Source organism: Octodon degus, unplaced genomic scaffold (assembly GCF_000260255.1).
Source record: "Octodon degus isolate 3935 unplaced genomic scaffold, OctDeg1.0 scaffold00012, whole genome shotgun sequence".
Classification (NCBI taxonomy): domain Eukaryota; kingdom Metazoa; phylum Chordata; class Mammalia; order Rodentia; family Octodontidae; genus Octodon; species Octodon degus.
The window spans coordinates 7,242,682-7,257,777 of record NW_004524588.1 but is presented as its reverse complement, the minus strand read 5'-3'; the positions used below and the strand labels follow the sequence as shown (position 1 = coordinate 7,257,777).

At 36.5% G+C, this 15,096-nt stretch overlaps 1 protein-coding gene across 1 annotated transcript in view; it reads left to right on the top strand.

Moving 5' to 3' along the window:
* Slc15a5 (solute carrier family 15 member 5) overlaps positions 1-15,096 on the top strand; it is a 101,422-nt gene that overhangs the window by 7,047 nt on the left and 79,279 nt on the right. Inside the window, exon 2 of the mRNA XM_004626099.1 lies at positions 4,353-4,575. Coding sequence (XP_004626156.1) covers positions 4,353-4,575 — 223 coding nt within the window. The remainder of the gene's footprint in view (positions 1-4,352; positions 4,576-15,096) is intronic.

Genomic DNA, 15,096 nt, shown 5'->3' with positions numbered 1-15,096 from the left:
TTTTTTTTGCAGAACTGGGGATTGAACTCAAGCCCCTGTGCTTGCCAGGGAAGCACTTATTCCACTGAGCCATCTCCCCGGCTCCTGCCATCAGATTCTAACTTGCCATCAAACATCAGAGGTTCTATCTGAAATGTGTCTCCTATCAGAATTAGTGTAAACTTAGAGAAGAAAATGCAACTTTCTTCCTCTGGATCGTGGGCTACTTTCTGGGCTGTCAGATTGCCTGTGGTCCAAATAGTATCCTACAAACATTGACTTTCTGCAAAAAGAAATCTATATATTGGCCATATTACCTAAAACATAAAACTCTAGGGCCAGTGAGATAGCTCAGTGGACTAAGCGTCTGCTTAGGCAACCACAGGGACCAGGGTTCGATCCCTCGCATCACATGCAATGCTGGCCCTGCACCCAGGCACACTGAGCCAGCCACTGAGACTAGGTGTGATGGCTCATGCCTGTAATCCCAGCACTGGGGAAGCTGCAAACAGGAGGATCACTACAACTCTGATCTGTGTGGTAGACCCTGTACCAAATACATAAGAATAAAAAATAATAAAAACACTATAAAGAGCAAGTTTATTGATTTCACATGCAAAAGCCTTTAAATCCTCTCTATATTTGCCTCTCCAGACTCCTCAGTGTGCGACTCGACCATGTTGAACTTCTCAGCTACTTTTCTCCTTTTCTAATCTTAAATAAGTTCTCTCTGCCTGACATTGTCACCTTCCCATGTTTTTTCAACCCACATCTAAGAGCAGAAAAGCCCATCTGTCTTTTCAAGACTATGTAGTGTTTACTACTAGTTTTTCTCTATATAGCCACCTGGGATCATACTTATATGATCGCATTTACTATTTTAATATAATTGTCTGTCGTGACCAATTTCTGTGATAGATTCATTGCTCCCAGAGAAGAAAAACCAGGGATCCCCTCATACAATGGTGAATATGACACAACAGGATGCCTTATAGACAGCTGCCAAATACCGGCATACTGATAATGTGGGACACAAGCACAAATCAGAGAAGAGGCTTTTTGTCGTACATGTTATAGATTTATGTTTTTATTATTACATCAATTTTATCACAGAAGTAAAGTTTTGATCTAACAAATTCAATATGCTATGACATTTTCTTGAAAGATGGAAGTGCCTGCCCAAATTATGCAAAGGTATCACACACACTAACAGTGTTGTGTCCTTTAATGGTTGCTGCATATATTAGCTTCTCAGACAATTCTATTGGCATAACCCTTTACCTAGGCAGGTTTCAAGTTCCACTTCTGGACTGAGGAGAAAAGGAGAATGGTTGATTCCACATTTGCTGGTCAGACCTTGAGGTAAATCTATTGCTGATAATAATTGAGCATATGTATTCCTCACATTGCCAAAGCTACTGCGGAGGGGAGGAAATATTAGACCTCATTTTTATCTAGAAGAAACTTACGGTCTGTTTGAGAAGACTAACCACATAAAACAACTATATAAGAATTCATGCAAAAGGATATTAGTGTCAAGGTAATAAGTTGAAGGACAAAACCAACATAGAGAAGACTTTCTTACTAATCAAATTGGCAAACCAAAAAAAATTGATAACATGATGAAAGCCATCTCATACACTCATAGTAGAAGATTAAATTGCTACACTTTTAAGGAGTATCCATCAGTGGCAGTAGAAAGACATAAAAGTATGAATATCTTTAACTAAGAGCTTAGGTTAAGGAAATAATCAAAGATGCGCACAAAATTAATGTGTAAGAATATTTTTTGCAATAATCATTTACAGTAACTAAAGAGGGAGCCTACAACAAATAATAGAATCTTGCATCATCATTAGCAATCATGTTGTTAAAGAATGTAATGGAAATACTAAAATTTTTTTATATCAGTTGGTCATGTGAAAAAAGTGTAATTTCACTGTTACTTAAATAAAATCTATTTGTAATTATAGTTAATGGTAAAGTTTATCTCTGGGCTGTGAAATTATGGACAGTTTTATTATTTTGTATGATCTACAATTTTACAATTTTCAGAACTAAGAATTATTACCTTTATAATAGTTGGCGAAAATGCTATTTCAAACTTTTTTGCTGATTTGGCCACTGGGAGGTAGAAAGGCCAAGAAAAAGATTATAACTGAGATGCTCTGTCACACTGGGTGAATTACTTAACCTCACTGAATATTTGTTCATTTTTTTTACAAATTAGAATAATAAAGTCTATCCTCTGACGTGACAAAGCTTTTCCAAGAGGAAACAATGGAGTATGTGAAGGTGTTTTGCAAATCATAGAGACTTAGAAAGTTGCATGAGCTTGTAGCGTTAGTTTTTATCAGACAAATAAAGTCATCAGGTGTGGCTTCTGGAAGGTGGGTATAAGGACATTCAGCCATCCCTTGCTACTTTATGTCCTTTCTTCCAACTGGTGCTGTGCAATGTGGGCCATACCTGTCTCCCCAACCTTCTCACTTCTGTACTTATGAGGAAGGCGTCATCTTGTTGTGTGAGGAATGAAATAAGAAAGGACTGAAGGAGAAAGAGAAGTAGAAATGGAAAAAAATAGTTGTTTTCTTCAAAAGTTTAATAACCTTTTGCAATATTTGAGATCATTGTGTTTTCTATCACTCTACTAAAAACAAATAACAATGTTAACAGTGGCTTTCTATTCCAGGTTAAGTTTGGAGATAATAGATGTATCTTAGAGTTTCATATGATGCATTTGTTCATTGTTTCAATGTTGTTAAAATAACATAATTTGCTTACACATTCTGAGAGAAAAGATAGTTCAAGCTTTGGGCAAGAGAAGGGGACCCAAGAATTCTGGATTCATACCTTTCTAGAGAAGGCGTACATCACAATGCCACTTCTTAAGGGCCTGCATTTCTAGGATTGCAGTCCTATATATATAAAACCTTTAACCACTCCTAGTTACATTGTTTTTCCCTTCTCTTTGGACCATGATTAGTGCTTGAGTTGAGACTTCAGAGCTGGGTAATTTTTGAAATTAAAGTGAAGAGACTACACAGAAAGGTAATTTGCATGTGCAATATAAGATGTTCCATAGGTATGTTACAGGCTTACTTTAACCCATTTGACTTAATGCTCCAAAGTAACTGTAATTTAATGGTAATGGTATAGCAAATTATGATGAATAGCTTTACTTGTATATTTAAAAATATTATATGTTTGTTTACATGCTTATTCTGAGTATCAGAATTTAAGCAATTGTTAAAATGTATGAATGTCTTCTTAATATACTGATTAAAAAGCAAAAAAAAGATATATAATGAAAAAATTCACACTTAGCAAAATCAGACTACTCCCATAATTGCAATGATTAATTCAAACACTTTAATAAGACAATAACATAATAATGCTACTATCAAAGGAAAAGCCTTACTTAAGACTCAGGCCATATGAGAACTTGTACTATAACATCATGTAACTCAGTTGTGTCCCAAATTTTCTGATCAAGAAGATTATGGAGCCAAAGAGGAAAGTGATTAACCCATTTGACTTAATGCTCCAAAGTAACTGTAATTTAATGGTAATGGTATAGAAAATTATGATTAATAGCTTAATTCAGATGTAGAGTGTGCCTAAGGAGAGTCACATGGAGAGAAAACATTCTCTCAGGCTTTCACAGAGAGCAAATTGGTCAAGCAATGGCTGTGACTCATCCACATGACCGACACTCACAAAGGATCTACAGTCTGAGGTAAAGGGTCTCAGGATAAATCATGAGGGGATTTGACTGGCTTTATCAGATCCAAAAGTTACAATTCTTATTACATAGGTCTTGCTTTATCTTGGTCTTAACCACCCAGCAGAAAAGTGTAAAAATGAAGTATAAGAAGTAAAGCCATATTGTTATGTTGAGCTGTAGGGGACTCAGGTCAACAACTTCTGACATTGCTAGTCATGTCAAAAACCCAATACTATTATGGACTACTGGAATATTTTGGAATATTTTGCTGAGTTTACACACTTATAATATTTAAATTATGGAACTAAACCAAAAAAGGGGATACAGATGAATAACCATTTTGTAGCTGTGTATTCAAAATGGTTAGGATATATAACTGCATTCTCTTAATTCAATGAATAGAGGGATTAGCTCTAATAGTGTTTGTAAATAGGATATCATGTCTGCATCTCGTACAACAAATAACCACTAGAAAGACAGTATGCAATGTGTTAATTATTGAAACTGTCCTACCAATTTGATGTGAAACTGTCTCATTGCTATTTGTTTCCCAATATAATTATGGAAAAAAAAGAACCTTTAGGATACAATTTGGTGATTCCAGGGGTCAATGCTAGATGTATTTTCCTTTTCTTTGTACCTGCAGGCACTGCTTTGTTGTCCGCAGTTGCTTTTCCCATGGAAGATCTCTACCTAGGCACTTACCATGTGGTAAACAACATACCCACAAAGGAGCAGAACAGGCTATTTTTTGTGGCACTGCTGGCCATCTGCCTGGGCACAGGAGGAATCAGAGCCGTTGTTTGTCCACTGGGTGCTTATGGCCTTCAGGAATGTGGATCAAAGAAACAAACGTCATTTTTTCACTGGTAGGTGATGCTGATTCAGAAAGCATTAAGTGCTGATTAATTACGACACTTCTTCTATTTGGGTTTTCTCATTGGTTTCTGGTTAGTTTTGATAGCAGTTATGGTCTCTGTTGTTGGGTTGGAGGTATATGCAATGATATGATGGTGATTCAGTCAATGGTTATAGCAACTGGGAGGGCAGATACGGACGAGTGGAACTTATCAGGGTCTTTCTGAGGCACACTGATGAATTTATCCAAGTAAAAAGATGTAAAATGATCTGTTATGTTAAATAGAAAATGTGTTTGGAACCAAATAGGCCTGCATGGAAGTCTCAATTGTACTTAACACAAGCCGTATGCCCTTATCTGAGTCATGTATTCTTTACCTACATTTGTTTATATCTGAAAGGTTTAGCAGAAACAACAAATATATATGGTTGGCAAAGAACTTGGCACACAGATGATCAAAAATGGTAGCTATTACTATTAGTTATGTCTATATCATGGTAAAATACTTGAAGAGGGTATTATAGTCAATGTGAAGTCTTTACCAATGCAAACCAGGGATAAGAAACTTGGAAAATATTTTACAATTTTGTGGGCATCAGCCAGTACCTTGGTTTTTCACTCACATTTCCTCTAACACCTGAAATAATTTTTTCATGAAAACTAAACTCTCTTTCTGAATCATTGTCCCTTCAAATGGTTTCTTACAGTTCATCAGTTTATATATTCTTGAAGTTATGAATTTCTACTTCGTAATAGCACTTCAAGAAAGAAGTGAGCTTTAATTGTGAAAAAAAAGTTTAGAAGTTGGTGCAGAATTTCTCTTGGGTTTCGTGTTTCATCAATGAGTGTGAAATACATGTGAGGTGCTGCTATAGTTTGGATCAGAATATTCTCCAAAAGCCCATGTGCTGAGGTTTGTCTCCTGCCTCTACTCCTGTGGTGAGGCAGTGGAACCTTCAGGAAGTGTGGCCTATAGGGAGGAAGTTAGGTCATTGTGGGTGTGGCCTACAAGGACATATAGGATCCCTAGCCTCTTCCCCTCAATCTGTTTGCTTCTCAGCTACCAGCAGGTGAGCAGCTTTGCTCCCCCTCTTGTTCCCCAACATGACATGTTTTGCCACAGACCCTGAAACAATGAGCCAGTTGGCCATGAACTGAAAGCTCTGAAAGCACAAAGTAAAATAGAACTTTCATCTTTATTTTTAATTATTAATTTTATTGAGAAACAAAGAGCAATGAGGCAGTTTCAAAACAGGTTAGCAGGACTGTTACAATAATTAATGTATTGCATATTGTTGCCTTCATAGTAGTTATTCATAGTATAAGATGCAGACATGATATCCTGTCCTAACACTATTAGTACAAATCTTAGTGATTATTTCTGGTATTTTGTCTCAGACATGGAAAGCTGACAGACACAATGCATTAAGACTTTTCTTCCCTTTATTTTTGTGAAATGGGTTGTCAACATCTTTTCTTGTCTTTTCATTAGTGTTACCAATGGATAAAAGCAACAATCAAAATATTTAAAGAAAATTCCTTTTAATAGTATTAAATTAAGTAAGATTTTTAATAAATCTTTAGGTACATGTAGCTACCCAAGTTCTCTCTCTCTCTCTCTCTCTCTCTCTCTCTCTCTCTCTGTCTCCTTCCCTCCCTCCCTCCCTCCCTCTCTATTTCATTATATTAAAATTATAAATCAGTCCCATTTTGGATTAAGTCCTAAAGTCAAAGAACAATGCAGTTTACCAAAGGTGAAAGGGACCCTTACTTCCTTATAGCAAATTCTGCCTCCTTGACCTGCCCAAAGGAGAAAGAAAAATCCTTTTTTATTCTATTCAGAGGTTTTAATCCTTAATTAGCAACATCATTTTGATTAAATAAGACTCTGGAGGATTAAGACCGGAGAGCAATCTGTTGTTCTGAAAGATAGCTCTGGAGAATTTATTGTACTGTGGTCTTAGTCATTCAGAGTTGTGTTTAATCAAAGTGACATTTCTCAGTGTTGATTACAAAGGAGACATTATATGAATGAAATATTTCCTTTGGGAAGCAGAGGGGACTCCCAGTGGGTTTGTGCTTCAGGGCTTTGAGAAGGAGGATGGAGAATGGGGTGAAAATGAATGTCTGCAGCTTGCAGTGCTTCTGATACCTAAAGTTAAAGTATCTCAAAATGCACAGGAGAATCACCGTGTTATTCTTTAACAAGGGAAAACTGTTTGGATGGTAAGCTCCTTGAAGACTGAATCTACCAGTAGTTTTGTAGCTTTTTTTCCTTCCTTCATTTTAAATATTAGGCAAAAGGAAAATTATTATGAATATCAGTTTGTTGAAGCTTGTAAAAATGTATGCTAAATCTGTTCCAGAACACAGTGCTGGGAATGGCAACAAGATGGACAGAGACCCAGTGGGCAGCCAGAGAGGAGCCAGAGAGGGTCACTTAGGAGTTTCACAGCCTCTGGCAAGTTCCTTAACCTCTCAGAGCCCCCAGTTCCTCAAGTACAAAATGGGAACACTGCAGAGGGCTGTTTATCTGTTGCTCATATACGAAGTAGCATAGTGCATCATAGGTGTTCAAATTATAATAGCTATTATTACTGTTAAATGATAAACAGGTCATCTGCTACAATCATTATCTTAATGTTGAGACAGAGGGAATATATTTAATGGTAAGCTGTCTTTAAAATGGGCAGTCCATTAACTCATAATCTATGTGTCCATGTCAAAAATGCCCCAGAAATTACAAGCCCACAAAACATGATTTTTCAGTCATCTCTCCTTTATAAGACAACATACCATGCGAGTTTATAACCACTGCAGGATGTGTTCACTCCTATTTTCAGCACAGATGTCAGATGCTCATAGCTGTGAGACCCTTAATGAGATGTGTCATTGCATCTATACCTCCTAAAGTTTCCTGATGCTCGCATTGAGTAGTACAGACTGGAAGTCCCAGGCATACAAAGCACCACTTCAGTGTTAGGCTGCCAAATATAGGTGAGAAAACCACTCCTAGCCAACATTACCATCTGGTACTGGATCTCCTTCTACAGTGTTGTTCATTGAAAGAATCAAGCTAAACTCCCTGGAACCAAGGAGTATAATAATCTTCCAACATACTTGTGCCATTATCCAGATCAGAACCTGGTTCTTTCAACATTTTCCAAAATCTAAGGTGTATAATTATAAGGCACCACACTGAAGATATCTAGGCAAATACAGCTGTGCAGATTCTTTTCTGGAAGCAAAAAGATACATATATAGGTACATAATTAAATCTGTTCATGGCTAGCATTTTAAATTCTACCACAATTAACCTCAAATCTTGTTTCACATATCTTTTACTTACTTTACTGGATAATGTGCATCCTATCTGCATATCACAGTCTGTTCCTACAGGGTTATAAGAATTAATTATACATGATTAAAGGTCCAAATGAAATGTTGGTAGCATTTTTTAAAATGGCTAAAGCAGAACTAATTCCATCGCAGAAATATTGAATATCTGATACTCAAATTGACCCTATATGGTATCTACCCTATAGTGAAATGTTCTGATTTTATATTTACTAAAATCCAGTATCTTTTATTTTAGAGAAACACTTGGTAAAAGTGTTTATCTTGCACAGTATTTTTCAAGAAGCTATTGTAATATCCACCAGAGGATTGTTTGAAAATGATGATTCTCAAGCCTACATATAAAGCTACTGTAGAATTCTTTAAAATATATGTACACTTCCACTTAAGCAGGTATTTCAGTTACTTTTCTCATTGCTGGGACACAATACACAGTTTGTACAAGTTTCAGTCTATAATCAGTTGGCTTCAAAGCAGGAGAATAGCTGAGGGCTATGGCAGAGAAAAAACATTTCAGGCGAGGCAGAAGACAGCAAATGCAAGCAAGAGGCAAGTGACTTTTCCTCTTTCTGCGGGAGCCTCTCTGTGTTCTTTATACCTTATCTGGGCTATTTAGGATGAGTAACACTCACACCCTTAATCTTAGCACCCTTCCTCCTAGTAGCATCACATACACTAGAAGCAGCCACCTCTGAAAAAGCTCCACCTACAAGGCTTTGAGGGGCATCTAGATACTTGCTGTAACAGTGGCCCCTGCTATCAGAAGTCATGATTAAGTTACTTTGAGGTGAGACTAGGGGAACGGGAAATTTTTTTTTTAACTTAAAGCTAAGTATTGGCAGGTTGAAAGCCATTGCTTTACAGTGATATTGCTTGGTTTTAGTAATCCTCTGGAAGCCTTGTTAAATTCTTTCCAAGTCTCACAGCAAACCTTCTGAACCAGAATTTCCTAGGACATTTCTAATAAGTATAGAATGTACATATTTAGTAAGTCTCTTCTGTCAGCTATCATAAATCTTGATGACTGGGTAGCTTATAAATAATATTTTTTATTTATTTTTAAATAATTTTATTGAGAAACAAATATCAATGAGACAGCTTCACAACTGATTACTAGCACATTTTCAATAATTAATACATTGCATATTGTTGTCTTAGTGGTTACTCATTGTACAAGATACAGACATGATATCGTCTCAAACACTATTACAACAAACCTCTCTATTCATTGAATTCAGAGAATAGAGCTGTATATCTATCCTAACTATTTTGAGTATACAGATACAAAAGTGTCGTTCATTTCTACCCCACTTTTTTGGTTAGTTTTGTCCAAGAAGGGCATTTCATTGTCATTTAAATATTGTAGGTGCTTGAATTCAGCAAAACCTCCCAATATAGTCCAGTAGTCCATAATAGTAGTGGAAAATACCTGTTCCATGTTATGCCTAAGATGTTTGATATTCAGACAGATAGTTAGGTTAAACCCAACTGCATATGTTGTAGGGTAATAATAAGCTTCTCTTCTAGACAGCTAACCTCTGAAGTTTGCAGACCAAAAATCAGAAAAAAGAAGGACTGCAAGGATAGCCAATATTGTGGCCCTAGCCTTTCAAAGTCATTAAAGACTCAGGACATAGGAGAACCTGTACTGTAACATTATGTAATTCAGTTGTGTCCCAACTTTTCTGATCAAGGAGATTATGGGGCCACAGAGAAAAGTGATCCATGATGTAGAGTGTGCCTAAGGAGAGTCACATGGAGAGAAAACATTCTCTCAGGCTCTCACAAAGAGCAAATTGGTCAAGCAATGGCTGTGACTTATCCACATGGCTGACACTGACAAAGGATCTACAAACTGTGGTGCAGGATTTTAGGTTAAATTCTGAGGGGATTTGACTAACCTTATCAGATACAAAAGTTACATTTCTTGTTATATAGGTCTTGCTTTATCTTGAGCTTATAAATAATAGAAATATCTTTTTCAGAGAGCTAGAAGCCAGTATGAAGTCTTCCAGGTGCTTATAATGCCAAGTTCTGGTGACACCCTTTTCTGATTGCAAATCACTGACTTCTTGCTGTGTCCTCATGTGATGGATGGGCCCTAGAGCTTTCCTGGACCTCTTTACAAAGGAACAGTTCCTATCCCAAAAGAGTTCTGTCTCCATGACCAAAGTCCCTATCTCCTAACACTAGTGTGAGGGACAGTAACTGTTCAAGACATAACTTCTTGGAAGACAAAACATTTGGACCAGAACAAGTGCTCCAAGTGAATGAGATGATAAATTTTGAAAACAGTGTCACAGCCATAAGGAAAGAGGATTGCAAACTGGCTTCAGAAAAATGGAATTAAATACAGATTAAGCACATCTACTAGGTCACGTCACTTTGGAAAGTTTTGGACATTCCTAGAAATTTTCATCACATGTAGGAATCTGTAAAATTCTGCCTAATTCTTGAGAAATGAAGTATATATCTACTTATAGTCTTTGATAGTAGAACTCACAATTTATAAGGTACATTTCAACTAACCAGATAAAAGTGTCTCATGCCTATAAATAGCAATAAAAAAAAATCACTATACCTTCAAAAATTCTACTTGCACTGGTCCCAGCCAAGTTTCATAAATGCTGCTCCCTCACATGAAGAGCAGCAGGCACTTTCTCCTTTGACTATGTCAAACTGTAAACTTGAAAGAAATGCACTAAGAATTTCTCTCTAAACATATACAACTGTGGAAACTACAGAATACTGAAGGAATAAAAACAAAAGTTCTTATATTTCTTACTACTCCTGCTTTTCTTAAGCCCTATTTGATCTCTTCTAATCTTCATTTGTGCATAAGTCAGGACTTATTGTCATCAGTAAATTAGGCAATCAATCAGTAAACATATACATGCTCAAAGCTCTTACATGCAAGAAATGAGAAATTATAGGTGGAAATAACTATTAAAAATTGGAATGTTGGGGAGAAATAACTATTGAAATTGGGGTGGTACACAACTGTAATCCCAGCATACTAGGAAGCTGAAGTAGTAGAAGCTCAAGTTCAAAGCAAGCCTAGACTGCTTAGCGAGACCCTGTCTAAAAACAAAAACTAAAAATAAGACTAGGATTGCAGCTCAGTGCTAAGGCCTGGGGTTCAACCCTCTGCTACTATCAAAAAATAGGGTGTTGACAAAAGATGAGGGAGCAAGAAGAGAAGGAAATGAAAATAGGTGGAAAGAAACCCTCAATATTTCTCAATTAAAACTAAAACATATTTCAATGTTGCTATCTACTCATCAAGATCAATGATATTTTATTAAACCAATTTTTCTTTCACAGCTATGCTAAAGCAAATGTACAAATAAAAAGCTGAACTATAAAATTTCTATTTGCTTCTTGTTTCTCAAAATACTCAGCTGTCAGAATCTTTGAAGATCAACAGTGGCCCATGGTTATGCTGAGAGAAGCAAAGACCACGCCACGTACCTTGAAATTAGTGTGAAGTGTTTCACCCTGCCTCTAAACATTTCAGTTTTATCCCATTGAAGAGTCACAGGTCCCCTGAGAAATCATCTCTGTATTGTTCAACACAGGATAAAATACTCACTCTGGAATCTTGAAGCTGTACACTAATGCTACAAGGGCCAGAAACTTGCAAATATTTCTCTCCTTACCTTCATACACTTTCAAGTTAGTTACTTAAGATAAATCTGAAGCATGTCAAAATTGGTCACTCTAAGAAATGACAAAATACTCAAGAGATTTTAAAATTAATACTCAAGTGGATGTTTAAAATATTTTCAAAAGGATTGCTGAGCTTTGCAACAATTTTGTTCTTATTTGTATTCAACACCATGGAATCATGAGGACAAAAAAAAAAAAAAAAAATTACCAACTGCGTATTCCCAGTTATTTGCAGTTCCCAGTCTGTATTTAAAAGTAGACTAAAGAAACCTATTTTCACTGCTGCTTTCAATTTTCCTTAATCACTGGTATTTGTTTTGCTTTAGTGCTTTGCTCTCTGACTTTCTGTGTGAGAGGTGCTTTATATTTTCAATTTGCTAGTGAGCTATGAGATGAAAGGACCCTTAATGGCGAATTGGAAAACTGTAGATTTTTCTCCCTTTTATATTTTTTTACAGACAATACATATATAATTTTCACTTTAATTATCTATGGCTTGTTTTGTCCATGGATCAACAAAGACTTATGCAAAACATACTTACACTAGATAGCTTTTTTCAGAAAATTACACAATCAAATAAGTTGGGAGCAACTGTTAAAATACGTTTAGCATTTTATATGAAATCTCTTTCTGAACAGAGATATTCAGCACTATAATTCTTTGGTTTCTAACTACTTTCCACAGTATTTAAGCCTCAGACTAATTTTCTTTAACCCTGTTTAGAGCACTCCACTTTCTGTCACTATATGGTACATTCTAGAGTCACATATTATCCTCTTGGATTTTCTCACCAGTGTTTAACATTAAGAAGACAGGGGTATAGGCTCCTCAAGATTTTAACTTTATTGAGAAACAAATAACAATCAGACAGTTTCAAAACTGATTAGTAGGCCAGTTTCAATAATTAATACATTGCATATTGTTGTCTTCATAGTAGTTATTCATAGTGCAAGATACAGATATGACATCTTGTCCAAACACTATTAGTACAAACCTTTCTTCTCATTGAATTAAGAGAAAGTAGCTGTATGTCTATCATAACTATTTTGTATGTACAGATACAAAATAGTACTTCATTTGTATCCCCTTTTTTGTTTAAGTTTGTCATAGATGGGTATTCCATTGCCATTAATAACCCAACATAGCCCAGCAGTCCTTAATAGCAGTAGGTTATCCGTAGGATTGCAAATGTCAGAAGTTGTTGACTTGAGGATCCTCAAGATTGAAAGTACCATCACATTACTTTTACCTCCAGCTTCTCAGTTGCTACAGCTACAGTTCAAGTACACAGCATGAAAGAATGACCTGAGGCTCAGCCTGGGGACTCTATCCTGTTATCCTGGAAAATTCTAGCTTTTTTACTTCAGCTACATTGTGATAAATAAATTTGTGCTGCTGGACGAGAATAAATCAGTTGGCCATGCTTGACACTTTATTACTTATAACTGTTAATTTTTGAGTTTTTAAATGTTGTTTGATTGAATGATGTTTATAATAGAGGCTATATTATTAATCAATTAGGTAAATACCATTCCTTGTGGACCTACCACTGTGCTTAGTGCCACACAGATAAAGAAGTATTCATAAAAAATAAAGTTTTTCATCTGTAAGCTTAACAATCTATGAACGAGACAGGCAAATGAACAGATGGGAGATCACTGGAGAATGCACATTTGCTTTAGCAGTTCAGAGAACAGAACTGTTCTGAAAGAGCGCTGGACAAAAATACAGAGACTTGCAATGAAACTTTGAACATGAGATGGGGGAGCTCAAAGAACATGAAAAGTTATAGAGGCAAAGATGAGTGAATGTGTTTCTGCACCAGTGAAGAAATCAGCTTAATTTGACAATTCTCCTTGTCAAACATACAGCACCTATCTGCTCACTTTTATCCATTTCCCTTGCCTCCATGCTGGCCACTATGTGCTGTCATCTAGACTATTACAATAAGTGTGATTGGTCCCCTTACCAGGGCTATAATTTGTAGAGCTGACACAATAATCTTTTTTTTTTTTCTGCTTAAAGATCAGATTTTTACCAGGCCCCTACTCAGCTCCTTTGAAATGGGTTCTGAATGCACTGCCAGTATAATCCAAACTCCTACCAGGGACACAAGGTCCTAAATAATCCGAAGGACAAGACCTCCTGATTCTCTTCTTCTAGTATTTTTACCCTTGCTTACTAGAGTCCAATTTCACTTCTCTTTTTGTTTCTTTAATCAAGACTGGAGGAATGCAAGCAGTGACAGCATTTGCTTAGCACCCTATAGCCACAGTTTGTATTCTGCGCTCAAGTTTTTCACAAACCTTGTGTATAAAGTGCCATCACCATTTGAATGTTGTGCTGAATTCAAAGAGTGTAAGGTCACAGTTTATACAATTACAGGGTTATGACTCCACAATTACCATTTCAGAGGAAGGAATGCTGTATAAAACATGAGAAGGATGAGCAAAAGACAATTTCAAATGTCCAAGCATATATTAATAATAACAGTATCATGAATTTAACTATAGCAAACACCAGGAAAGATATACCAGACAACCAACCCACTTAGCCCTGTGTTAGTCAATGTTCAAATTACTAGTACAAAATAACCAACCCATACAGCTTAAATAAGAAGAGGGTCAATTTCGCTCAAGGTTTTAGAGGTGCCGGTGCACAGCCAGCTGGCTCCAAGGCAGGAGTATCATGGTGGAAGGGTGTGGTATAGCAAGGCTGCCTGCTTCACAGTGTCAGAGAAAAAGCGATCAGGGACCCTCAGGGCCCACAGACAGACCCCAGTGCTGTGCCTCCATGACCCACCTAGACAGACCCAGAAGTGTGCCAGTAATTCCCGAGGTGGACCCCAAGCCGATCAAATTGGCAGGTGGGTTCCTTAGAGGCTGTTCGTGGGCAAGTGATTTCTGCTCCTGGTTCTGCAGCAGAAATCCTGTTGTGTGAACTGCACGGTCACTTCTGTTTTCCAAGTCTCAGATTTCTCCTCTTAAAATAGGAAAATTTTTATGAGCATATATCCAGAACAAGTTTCTTAGAAATGTCTAAGAAAGCATGACCTGTGAAAATAAACCTATTTGATAATTCAATTTCACTGAAATTAGGAATCTCTTCCCAAAATATGCTCTTAGAGAAAGGAAAGACAAGGACCTGATTAGAAGGAAATATTTTTAAATCACATAATTGACAAAGGACTTGTAACCAGAATATACACATAAAACCCTTAAAACTCAATGATAAAGCAATTTTTAATGGGCAAAAGATTTAAACAGAAACTTCACCAAAAAAAAAAAAAATACACAGATGGAATACAAGCATAAGAAAAGATGCGGAACATCATTGGTCATTAGGAAATTGCAAAACACAAACACAAAGCAATATTAATATGTAGCTTCCATATGAAGTATTGACCAAGATGTAAAGGGATTAAAATTCTAACACATACATGGTACTAATGTAAAATTTCACAGCTACTTGAAAACTACTTGGAGATTGCTTAAAATTTTACAT